Source organism: Leuciscus leuciscus (assembly GCF_965113295.1).
Source record: "Leuciscus leuciscus genome assembly, chromosome: 6".
NCBI lineage: Eukaryota > Metazoa > Chordata > Actinopteri > Cypriniformes > Leuciscidae > Leuciscus > Leuciscus leuciscus.
In genome coordinates this window covers 9,749,879-9,762,912 of record NC_138730.1, presented here as the reverse complement: position 1 = coordinate 9,762,912, position 13,034 = coordinate 9,749,879, and the positions used below count along the sequence as shown (strand labels likewise).

Sequence of the window (13,034 nt, the reverse complement as noted above, 5' to 3'; positions counted from 1 at the left end):
GGGTGGAGTGTATTTTCATATAAATTCATATGAATCGACATATGAATTCTTGTGACGTACATTTCATTATTAATGTACAATGTAGAAACAGCGTGTGAACGAGACTTTTATTTTGGTATGTGATGTGGCGTCATAATTCTGCACCAGACTTGGTGTGTTTGCTGAGATTTGGCAGAGGAGAGGTTTGTGGTTTTGAACCCGAATTTAAGGGGTTTAAAACGATTCAGAGTTGGGGGGTTTTCTACGAAGTATAGCAACAGTAAAGATAAAGCAATGGTGCAACATTGAGTGTATAAATGATGTTTAAAGCGCATCCACACGAGTTACAGAAAGACTTGGGTGTTTTTCCAGTTAATTATTCTCATCATCTTTAACGTGACAAAGCGTGAAAACAAGTAGAAAACACTTAAGGTGAAACAACTAAGATCTGATTGACATACAGTATAAACATGGAGTTTATTAAAGAGGAGAGTGAAGACATAAGAATTCCAGAACCATGCAGAGTGAAAGATGAAGATACTGAGGACCAAATAGGTTGGTTTGCACTTTCATTTCTTAGTTTTTCCTTTAGATAAATTAATAATATTTTAAGATGTTTACAGTCATAAACTGTAGGGCTGGTATCGTTAAAAAAAATTCAATATGGATAACTTGACTTTGATACCAGTTACTGAACGATTGTTTTTTCGATACCAGTTTTATGAAATCCGTTTTAACAAGATTACATTGCATATTACCTAAAAAAAAAAAGAGTTTGTTTACTTTTTTTTTTTTGCAGACTCAAAGATTCATACATAAAAGTCATAATTGCGTGTTTCCTCCACATTCAATCAAATTTAATCTGCCAGTCGTGGGTCTTTAATTCAGAGAACTCTCCTCATGTTTACATAATGATGCATTTGAAAGTTAATGACCAAACGAAGGCTATCGTTATAAAAGTTCACAATGCTGTTTTAGATTAAATATAATGTGGATAACATTTGATAAATACATTTTCGTCTGGTTAGATAGCCTACTGATTAATAATCACTCAAACCCCTTTATCTTAACCACTCTTCTTAACCGTCGCGCCTCGCACATCCGTCATGTTTGTAGTTTTTTAACACTTTTATTCATGTTTGTAGTTCTAATCGAATCCTCATCCAACGTTGCATTCAATATTAGCCGTTGGATAGTGCACGGATCTGCACTTCGGATTCTGATTAAAACCACTGATCTAGAGAACTGGATTGCTCATGACGTCATAAACCATGAAGCCACCGCGCTGCCATATTGGTATTCCCTAGTAAGCGCTGTTGTTCTATTGAATTAATAGAAAATTATATGATTTTACTGAGAAAACATTGCCTTATGAGACGCCGTTTTTATATCTAAAGTCTCCCTGTACATTCTTACAACACAAACGTCCTAAGCATGTAAATTGTTATTTGTTTAAAGTTGGGAATTTCCCCTGCTTATTAAAAAGTTTTAATTCAGTACAGTAGTTCAGTACAGTAGTGAACAATATTCATTACAGTATTCAGTACAGTAGTGAACATCAGCTCGACAGGCAGATGAGACTCTTCAGCCATAAGTATTACAAATGTCAAAGTGCACATTCTGAAATCGAGATAATGCCTTGTAGCCTGAAATCGCCTTGTACTGTTGTGTTTTATGTATTTGTGTTGTAGGATTGTTTTTATTAAAAAAGTAGGCTAACTGCAAATATTTCAACAATGATTTCGTTAACAGCAGGCATTTCGAAGCAGTTAATGATTTAAACAATGGTAAAATTAATAATTAATTCGACAACATAACACTTTACTCATATGGAAACTGTATTTCTAGTAAAACGCCACAGAATTTGATTCTGAAATAGAAGTTGCTCAATCAAGAAATAAAATACACGCATTATAATTTATTCAGACAAATAACACTGACTGCTTTATTTCCAAAATGATGTATGGTAAACTTTGAATTATATAGTGCAATTTAATAGAGGCTTGTATTAATATTTAGTGAATAGGCTCAATTCAAACCAATTTCTGCCACTAAATATATGTTCATGATTAATATTTTTTTCATAATTATGTACGTAAAGAAATCTGTGTCAGAAGTGTGCAGTAGACACAACCACATCCATGATTTCAATATATGACTTATCCTCTCTGAAAAGGCCATAAACAATACAGATAGGCTAACATCTGAAGTAACAATTAGTTTACACACATACATATATAGTAAAACTAATCCTGTGAAACGGAGACGCTGCAAATCGGGTGATTATGGGTCAATGTTTTGGCTGTAAATCAATGATGTCCTCTGATTTAAAACGCAATAAGCAATCCAGTCATTTATATAGATCAGTGGATAAAACATGCTTTTATGTGCGTTAAATAATGGCGCAAATACCAGTAAATTGACTAACATAAACCTTAAATAGTTGACTTATTCTTCTCCCATAATTTTTGCGTCTGAAAGGGAAACTCCTACAAATGCATATGCAATAAAAAAGTTCGATACCGATACCTTGATTTCGATACCGGTTCCTGAACGATACCTTTTCCGATACCAATTTTATGAAATCCATTTTAACAAATTACATAACACATTACCTCAGAAAAACTTTGGTTTTATTTTTTCAGTTTGACTCATGCTCCTTAGCCAGTGCACAAAGGAACAAAACATTTTTTATAAAGAGCTCATGCTCACCAAAGCTGAATTTGCTTGATAAAAAATACAGTAAAACTTGTAATATTGTGAAATAGTATTACAATTTAAAATCTGTTATTTTATTTGAATATTTTTCAAAATGTAATTTATTCCTGTGATGTCAAAGCTGAATTTTCTAAATCATTACTTCAGTGATCCTTCAGAAATATGAAAACAGTTTGCTGCTTAATATTTTGGAAACTATGATAATTTTTTTCATGATTCTGGTGAATAAAAATGTCAAAAGGACAGCATTTATTTGAAACAGAAATCTTTTGTAACATTACACGTTTTAAGGTCACTTTTGATCACTTTAATGCATCCTTACTGAAAAAAAATTCGGACTAACCAACACATTTTTGAACAGCAGTGTACATTCAATAGGTCTTTATTGCAATATAAACGCTGTCAGAGTGATCAACAAGGTCGAAGACGGAGCAACTTTCTGCTCTTATGTTAACTCCGTGCACTATCAAGTGCTTCATCATATTTGTCGTGGTACTGCTCTTTGCAGCAATTATTTTACCGCAAAAACGGCATCGTGTGCTGTTGGCATTGAGCCTGGAGAAATGTAGCCACACTTTTGATTGACTTTTCCACATCTTTAGGGGGTTGGGACGCTTACACACTTCACGTGCATCTATGGGGGTTGGGACGCTTACACTCTTCACGTGAGCCACGTCTCTGGGCGTAACCGCGTAAACTATTGTTTTTAGTGCTTATTGGCTCACTGACATTGACGAGTTAACCCCTTAGGTATCGCAATCTGGTACCGAACAAGAAGTCATTTTTCAATACTCGATAGTATCGAGGCAATTCGGTCGGTACCTAAAAAGTATCGAACTCGGTACCCAGCCTTAGCAATAAGTCGCAAAAATAACTGACTCCATGTCTTTTCATCACTAATTAATCACTGCATGTCTTTAGTAAATCCTGACAGTAGGTTTTAACTCCAAAAGAGGGTTTATGCTCATGAGGGTTTATGCTAAATCTGGCCCCTAGTCTTTAGTTATTTGATGTCTGCTACTTTGTGCCATCACCTCTATTTCTTGTTTCACCTTTCAGTCTTGAATTGATTTGACCGTTTATTATGTTAATTTTAGACCTGTTGCTGCTGAAAGAGGAAGGTCAAGAACTTAATGAAGTGGAGGAGAAAAACCATGATTTCACAAGTGGAGAAAAATCTTTTAGTTGTGAGGAGACTGAAAATAGTTCCTCTCAAAAAATAACTCAGAAAACAGGATCATTGACTTGCCGTCAATGTGGAAAGAGTTTCACGCGTAAAGGACACCTTCATAGTCACTTAAGAATTCATACTGGAGAGAGTCCCTTCACCTGCCAACAGTGTGGCAAGAGTTTCAACCAGAAAGGAAACCTTAAAAGCCACCTGAGAATCCACACTGGCGAGAGTCCCTTCACCTGCCAACAGTGTGGAAAAAGTTTCACTCAAAAAGGAAACCTTAAAAGCCACATGAGAATTCACACTGGCGAGTGCCCTTTCTACTGCAAACTGTGTGGGAAGGGCTTCACACACAAAGGGAACGTTAGGCACCACATGAGAACTCACACCGGAGAGAAGCCTTTCACATGTAATCAGTGTGGAAAGAAATTCTCACAAAAAGTAACCCTAAATGGCCACATGAAGATTCACACAAGGGAGAACTGTTTCATATGTCACCAGTGTGGAATGAGTTTCACAGACATGGATCACCTTAACAGGCACCTGATAACTCACACCGGAGAAAAGCCTTTCAAATGCCCTCAGTGTGGAAGGAGGTTTCGATTAAATAAAAACCTTAAGAGTCACATGAAAATCCACACTGGAGAGAAGCCTTACGTGTGCCAATACTGTGGAAAGACTTACGCACACAAAGTAAATCTTCAGGTTCACGTAAGGCTTCACACTGGAGAGCGGCCTTTCATTTGCCCTCAGTGTGGAAAGGGTTTCACACACAAAGGAAATCTTAAGGGTCACATAAGACTTCACACTGGAGAGAGACCTTACTCGTGTTCCCAGTGTGGAAAGAGCTTCACTTATCAAAGAAACCTGAAAAGTCATTTGCAGATTCATTCCGGTGAGAAACTGCAATGCTCTGAGTGTGGAAAGAGGTTTTCGGAGAGGATCAACTTCATAAATCATCTGCGCATTCACTCTGGAGAAAGGCTGTTTAATTGCGATCACTGTAGTAAAAAATTCCTTTTGCCATCTCACTTAGAGATACACCTGAAAAGTCATGCTGATGAGAGACCCCATTTGTGTTCATTGTGTGGAAAGGGTTTTAAATTGCTCGGCAATTTAAAATCGCACCAGAAAATGCATAGCGGTGTGAATGCCTGTTCCAGAGCAAGCTACTTAAAACAGCACAGACAAATCCTTACTGGAGAAAAAACGGACAAGGTTTCACTTAGTGGAAAGCTTTTCACTGCTTCAGAGACTTCAACACAACCACAAGAAGGTGGAGAGAAATTATACAACTGCTCTTCATGTGGGATGAATTTCAGCACATCCATTTATCTTTTGGCTCATAAAAAGAAGCATTGTCAGACGTAGTCATAAAGAGCAAAGCTCATTTTCAGGTAAATGGTGTTAATTAAGATTAAAAGGTTTTTCTCCCAAAAGAGGCTCATTTGATTCAAGTTCTATATTGGAAGCTTCTAAGAGGTTAAAATATTAGTCCAATAAACTTGTCTTGCTGTGCAATACCAAAATGTTTGATGGGATGGTTTTTGTGCATGTGGGATTGTGGACTAGCATTAGTGTGAAATTAAGCAAGGCAAATTATGTAGCAAATCGCATAATGGTAATAGTGCATACAGTCCTTTACATAGATGTGAGAATAAAATAAACGTAAAAAAAAAGTTTTTAAATAACTTAAGTACAAAAAAATAAAATAAGAATGAAGGAGTTCAATTTAAAATAGATGAATAAACCACAGGGGAAAATATTATTATAGATATAGATATAGATGAACATAAAGTGAATGAAAGAATGCAGATTGCACAGTAATCATTTCATTTGATCTAATGTTTAAACTTTAGAAACTGTTTATCTTTAATTTTGTGTCCATTTATCGAGTTTACAACAATTTTTCTTGGTGATTTAAGAAGCATTTTGCTTTTGGTAGTTTGTGGACTACCAAACTAGACTAAACTAGACTAGACTAGACTTGGCCTCAATGTTAAAGTACTGTAACTAGGTGATGGTCGTTATGTTGTAATTTATATGAACTACATAACAGCTAGCAGATGTTCAGTTAAGCCAGTCTGTCTGCGTCCTGACCTGGGCCCTGGTATGTACAGTGGTGGTCAGAATTAATGGCACCCCTGGTAAATATGATAAAAAATGGCTGTAAAAAATCTGCATTGTTTATCCTTTTGATCTTTCATCCGAAAAATGTGCAAAAATCTAACCTTTCATTGAAGTAAAAATTGAAAGTAGGGAGGAAATCACATTATGTAATAAATGTTTTTCTCCAAAACACGTCGGCCACAATTATTGGCACCCCTAGAATTTTTTACGAGTAAAATATCTCTGAAGTATATTCCCATTAATATTTACCTTTGATCACACCAGTGTGACTAGGAACATGAAATTGTCTAGCTATGACTTCTTGTTTCACAGGACTTTAAATATGACGAATACACAAAGGCCAAATTTCTTTAATCATCCATCACAAAGAGTAAAACCAAAGAATATACTTCTGACGTGCATCAAAATATTGGTGAGCATCACAAAAAAGAAAGTGGCTGTAAGAAAATAGCTAAAGAATTGAAAATCCCCATTTTGACCATCAGGGCAATAATTAAGAAGTTCCAATCAACTAAAGATGTTACGAATCTGCCAGGAAGAGGACGTGTGTCTATATTGTCTTAATGCACGGTGAAGAGGAAAGTTTGAGTGGCCAAAGACTCTCCAAGGATCACAGATGGGGAATTGCAGAGATTACTTGAGTCTTGGGGGTCAGAAAGCCTAAAAAGAATTATCAAACAACCCCTACACAACCACATGTTGTCTGGGAGGGTTTCAAGAAAGATCCTCCTCGCTCCTCCAAAAATAAACTCCAGCATATTCAGTTGTCAGACATGACTGGAACTTCAAAAGGGACCGTATCCTATGGTCAGATTAGGGCTGGGCGATAAAACGATAATGATGATTATCGCGATATAATTTTTCTCAATAAAATGATATCAAGAGTTCGATAATGTTTATGCGCCAAAAGCGGAACGAAACTCATTTGAACCGCGCGCCACACGGACCATTTATCCGCTCAGCTCAAAGTCCAAACCGCAGCGCAGCGCGAACTCACTAGAGCAGATGCGTTTACTCTGACCGGTCTCGGTCACGAGATCCAGTGAGAAGCGCTTGAATTCAGCGAAGAACACAATGTCTCTGTGATTTAAACCAGTTTAAAGGCAGATGAAACGGCGCTGACAAACAGGAGCAACACTGTGAATAAAGTTACATTATGCCATGATAGTGAGGTGCTGTAGGCTATGCCTGGTTTTATCTGTTGTTACCATGATCTAAATGCATGATACTGGATGACCAATGGTTAATTTTAATTAAACTCAAAGTCAGAATATTACATTTTACCAAATAAAAATTAGCACATGCAGAAAACTAAGAAATATTTTTTTCTATTAAGATATTTATTTTGTTATTGCTGGATCTTGTATGTTGTGGGCCTATTTTTTTGCTGGAGATCCTGGACATCTTGTTCAGATACATGGTATTATGGATTCTAGCAAATACCAATAGATCAAAAATCAAAACCTGTCTGCCTCTGCTAGAAATCTTATAATGGGCTGTGATCTTCCATCAGGACAACGGTCCAAAACAAACATCAAAATCAACACAAATGACAGTCCCAGTCCCCTAAACTGAACCCTATAGAAAATGAGTGGAGTGAACTGAACAGAAGAAGCACCAACATGAACTTGTGAATCTGAAGGATCTGGAGAGATTCTGTATGGAGGAATGGTCTCTGATCTCTTGTCAGTTATTCTCCAAACTCATCAGGCATTATAGAAGAAAACTCAGATCTGTTATCTTGGCAAAAGGAGGTTGCAAAAAGTATGTAATAACAGGGAGCCAGTAATTATGGCCAGCGTGTTTTGGAGAAAAGCATTTATTTTATAATGTGATTTACCCCCCACTTACAATTATTTTCCTTCAATGAAAGGTTAGATTTTTGCGCATTTTTTGAATGAAAGATCAAAAGGATAAACAATGCAGATACATTTTTTACAGTCATTTTTGATCATATTTACCAGGGGTGCCATTAATTCTGACCACCACTGTACTAACACTACTTTGCACTTACACTACAAAGATTATCAGCCAGATTTCTAGAGAGAAGACCAACACCTTCCCAGGAGGGATGGAGACGTCTCACTTTAGCTAGTCAGGTCTACCCCAAAATTATCTATGAATCCTGCCCTATTCTGTGGACACCACTTAGGGGGTTTTCACACTGCCGAATCAGAGTAATTCTGATTGCACTAACTCTGCATGAATACACTACAAGATCACTCTCACTCATATCCAAGATAAATCATCATCACTGTCATCGGCTAAAACGCATGCGCTGGTTACTTTATTTCCTGAACAAGTGTGCACCCGAGTCCGAGTTAGTTTCACATTCACACGAACAGTTCCAGTGCAACCGAACGTGCAACAAAACTCTGGCAAACTTGCCGCAAACTTTATATCCTTCATATACAGTATACTTATAAAATCCAGCGTTTAGTTGATCCTGAGAAGCGCTTGTCACAGCTGTAAACGTAATGGCATTTTTCTTCCATGAGGAGGTTTGGCATCACAGCATCTTTGTTTCCAGGTGGACCGTTAAAGAACTCAACACGCATCTCCCGGACATCCTTTAGGCAGTGGCGTACCGCATATCTGTGAGGCCCCCCCGCAAAGAATGAGATGGGGCCTCTCCCACCAGCAGTGATGTCATGTATTAAAATGTGTTGTGCACCTGCAACATAGCATAGTACTGAGTCCAGGCATGAAAACTCCTCACCAACGTAAGACATAACGGAAAGATGCGGATAAGAAACGGAAAGATGCGGATAACTATACATTATTTAAGATTATTTCTATTCGTTACGATATTGATATATGAACTGTTGTTGTCAAGGAAGCTTCATGATTTCCCCGTTGCGATCGTGCACTCCTCTAAACTGTAGCCCACGGGTGCTCTAGTCTAGACTGCTGCGCCTTTCCCCCCGAAAATATCACATTAACAACAACCCTTTAGAAAACGTAATTCCCTTGTGGATCCTCTTGATCTGCTTTCTCCATGTTTCTTTGACAAATCTCAGTGTCTCAGTCTCTCGCACGCTGCATGTGAGTTAACCACGCCCACTTATTTACATGTCGCGGTATACACGGAATAAAAAAATCTGTTACGGTTGACATTTTCTACCGCGGTAACGATATATACCGTCATACCGCCCAGCCCTAGGTGGCATTATACTAAACCTCAGGTTTAGTAAAATTCAGGTAAAACTTCAGACTTGAACCACAGTTTCTTCAACCGCTACTTCCTCGTCCCAAAAAAGGATGGGATCGGCGCCCCATTTTGGACCTGCGTCGTCTGAATTTTTCCCTTTACAAAGGGAAGTTCAAGATGCTGACGTTGGAAACGATCCTGCCGCAGATTCGAACAGGGGACTGGTTCGTCACCGTGGACCTGAAGGACGCCTATTTCCACATCCAGGTCATTCCACGGCAAAGGAAGTTCCTCCGGTTCGTCTTTGGGGGAAAGACGTATCAGTATCGGGTCCTTCCATTTGGTCTTGCTCTGGCTCCGTGGATGTTCTCCAAGTGCATGGATGCAGCTCTGGCCCCCTTGAGGCTCCAGGGCATCCGTGTGCTAAATTAATTCAGAACAGACCACTTTCCTGGGTGTCCAACTCGATTCTCTCTCGATGCAGGCCCGTCTGGCCCCTGCTTGAGTTTCTCCGTGCGTGCTTGGCCCATTTCAGGATCGGCCATCATGTAGCGGTGGGCATATGTCGCAGGTTTCTGGGGCTCATGGCAGCAGCCTCTCCTGTTCTGCCCTTGGGTCTCCTTCATATGAGACCATTCCTGTGGTGGATGAAACTCAGGGGCATCCACCATTCTTGGTCTGCCTTCCGCCTGCTGAGAGTGTCGCACAGTTGCCTTTGCGCTCTTTGGAGGTGGAAAGACTCCCCCTTTTTACTTCAGGGGTCAAGATGGGTGTACTTTGCTGTCGCCAGGTTGTCACGACGGACGCCTCTTTGACTGGTTGGGATGCGGCCTTCTATCGTGGCACATAAATTGCCTTGAGTTGCAAGCCGTCTCTCTGGCCCTGGATCATTTTCTCCTGGCCCTGATGGGCTATCATGTCATTGTCAGGACGGACAACATGTCAGTGGTGTCCCATGTAAATCGCCAGGGAGGCTCGGGGTCACGCACCCTCGACAGGTATGCGCATCGCCTCCTACTTTGGGCTCAAGACAGGTTTCTTTCGCTGAGAGCAGTTCACGTTCCAGGGGACCTGAACTTCGCAGCGGACTTTCTGTCGAGACAGAAGCTCAAGTCGGGGGAATGGATGTTGCACTGCCAAACAGTGGCTCAAATTTGGAGCATGTTCGGTGAGGCGGAGGTGGACCTCTTTGCTTTTCAGAGCTTGACACAGTGCCCCCTGTGGTTTTCCCTGTCTCATTCGACGCCTCTGGGGATAGATGCCCACGCTCATCCGTGGCCTGGGTTGAGACTATATGCATTCCCTCCGGTCAAGCTAATCCCTTGTAGCAACAATGACATCTGCTTTTCGCATTAAGTAGATCATGTGATGGCAAAACACATCGTCTTTGTCCTTACTGGTTAATAATTACCCCACAAGGACCAATTTGCCAGCGCCAGTTTGGCTGGGTTTCCCCCAACCTCACAGCCTCGAGACATTCCAGAACACACACACACACACCAAGAGACCCACCCTTTTTGTGTAACTCAGGATAAGCAATATTTAGTAAATATATGTACAAATCCATTATGCATGTGTGGTTTCTAATTTGCAGGTTTGAATTCTAAGTGTCTATCGAAAGAATTTTCCCCCCAATTTAGGGTCTCAAATAGAATCATGGTTTTGTAACCCTACCTCAGACCATAAAACTTTACGACCCAGGAAAGCAGACATTCCCAGCAGTCACGTCCCAAACGCACCACACACACCCACAGATTTTCCCTTGACTTACCATAGGACATTACCAAAATGTTGATATATTTCTGAGGTGCCTTTTGTTATGACCATGTCATATTGGGGTGTCTACGATTTTGTCATGTGGTAACTTTAAATGTGTGTAATTCTGCATATCTCCTGTAACTTTGCATTGCTACAACCTTCATGTGATGCGTTTGATGTCTTTGTAATTCTCTTAATCTAACAGAATCGAATTCCAATAGCAGAATGCAGTAATATACATTGTTTACACATTTCATATTTCTGGAACCGAAAGGCTTAAGTCAATCGTCACTGTAACTCGAGCCAGGAGACCGTTCCAAACGAACAAAGGGATCTTCCCGCCTAAGAAAATCTCGACAGCTGATTCGTCCTACACGAAGGAGGGGACGGCACATGGGACACTGATAAAAGTCCAAACCTTCAGTTTCCTCACTCTCTCAACTCTCTCAACTCAACGCTCTCAACCCTTCCTCCTCTTCTCCCCGGAAGACGCAGCGCTTCTCCAAGGAACATCTGAAGGAGGCCCTGGCCTTCTCTATCGAACGAACCCATGTTCGAGTCGTAGCTGCGTCCTTTGCAACCAAGATTTGCAACCTCTCCCTGCCCGGGAGAGCCTTTTTAAGCTTCCCGCGACACCGGAAGACGCAGCCGAAACAGGACACCATCCTCGCTTCCTGCCTCAGCCTCACCCGAAAGAACACAGAATCTTGCAAGTAGGCTATATTGATTCCTATAAAAGCTGTTCCAGGTGTCTCGTGAACTTAGGTTTCTGTATGTAATAATTACTAGCTTTTCCCTTCTCTCTATATCTTTCTTTCTTTCATTTCATTTCATTTATTCTGACCACGCAATGTTTTATGTTTTGTTTGGTTAAATGTTTGTTTGTTTATTGTCTGCATTTTTACGTACGTTTATATCTGTAGTTTATATAATCTCTAGTGTGTGCCATTTTATTAATAAACCCATTTATACTTTTAATTGTCTCTGTGTTTGAAAACCCACCTTATAAAGTCAATGAAACTAAAAGATCTAAGCTACAAGCTCGATATTGACTACCTTGAGTAGTTTTAATTCATAAACTCAGAAAGTTTGATATTCGTGGCCAGAAGATAAAACTTTCTTGGAGTTTGTAAAGGGATACCCCCTTCTTAACTGTGATAATCTTACATTTATTCGCTGGACGAATAACTGATGACCAAACCAGTTACAGAACAAGGTAATCTCGACAATTGATAAAATAAATGTACATGCGATTTCTGAATTATTATGACCATGAGTTATAATTATTAATATTTCCAAAATTCCCTATATCCTTGAGCTAATTCACATTTACCCAGAGTCGTTTACGTTACACCCTGCAGTCCTTTGCAGAATGAGGGAGTGTGGAATCCGCCTCCTTCTGGGAGCCCAATTCTGGCCATCCCAGGCGTGGTTCTTGGAACTGAGCTCCATGGTGGAGGGGTCTTCCTTGGCAGATTCCTATCAGGAGAGATCTACTGTCTCAGCTCCAGGGAAGGATTTGGCATCCTCGACCCAAGATATGGAGGCTGTTACTTTATTTTCCTATTATCAATGTAAAGCCGCTTTGGAAAATTGTTAAAAGCGCTATATAAATGAAGATGACGTGTATGAGCGCGTCCCAATGAGGAAAGGACAAGGCAAGATTGAAAATCTTGCTCTAATTAAATGTAAATCGCCCTGAATTAAAATGTAAAAATAATTGATTTGTCAAAATGTTGCGATATTGTTTAACTTAATAATTATTCTATAAATGTTATTTAGTTTAACAGCAGCACGAAATGCCCACTGTGGTTCGAGATCTATTTGAATAGCCTAAGTAAAAATAACCGCCCTCTGCTTAACCCTCTGAGGTCTGAGGGGTTTTTGGGGTCCTTGAGATGTTCTGACATGCCCTGACATTTGTGCTTTTTTCAGTTGCTTATAAACATATTAATGGCAAAGGTATAATTACACTCTATTTAGCACAAACAGGGCTACCATAATATGTGAGCAACATGCATGTACATGTTTGTATTTTTGAGAGAATAATGTTTATGCATGGTTATTGAAAAAACTAAAAACTAAAGTTTCTGAAATAAGGCCACAAAACACACACTAAATACG

General features: G+C 39.6%; 1 protein-coding gene across 2 annotated transcripts; it reads left to right on the top strand.

Moving 5' to 3' along the window:
- The first annotated feature begins 151 nt into the window (after positions 1-151).
- On the top strand, positions 152-11,020 carry LOC309500821 (uncharacterized protein). Of its 2 annotated transcripts, XM_082172573.1 has the most exons (3): positions 152-534; positions 3,795-5,268; positions 8,532-11,020. In XM_082172573.1, exons 1-2 carry the CDS (start codon positions 450-452, stop codon positions 5,240-5,242), a joined length of 1,533 nt encoding a protein of 510 aa, XP_082028699.1. In that variant the 5' UTR covers positions 152-449; the 3' UTR covers positions 5,243-5,268; positions 8,532-11,020. The 2 variants fall into 2 exon arrangements, with proteins under 2 accessions (XP_082028699.1, XP_082028698.1); XM_082172572.1 differs by lacking the exon at positions 8,532-11,020 and having other exon boundaries at positions 3,795-6,684.
- The last annotated feature ends 2,014 nt before the right edge of the window (positions 11,021-13,034 follow it).

What these genes read in the sequence shown, in the direction of transcription:
- LOC309500821 (XM_082172573.1), top strand. Translation starts at nt 450, where the DNA reads ATGGAGTTTATTAAAGAGGAGAGTGAAGACATAAGAATTCCAGAACCA. An exon ending in AGATACTGAGGACCAAATAG is followed by an intron (nt 535 to 3,794) that starts GTTGGTTTGCAC and finishes TGTTAATTTTAG; the next exon opens with ACCTGTTGCTGCTGAAAGAG.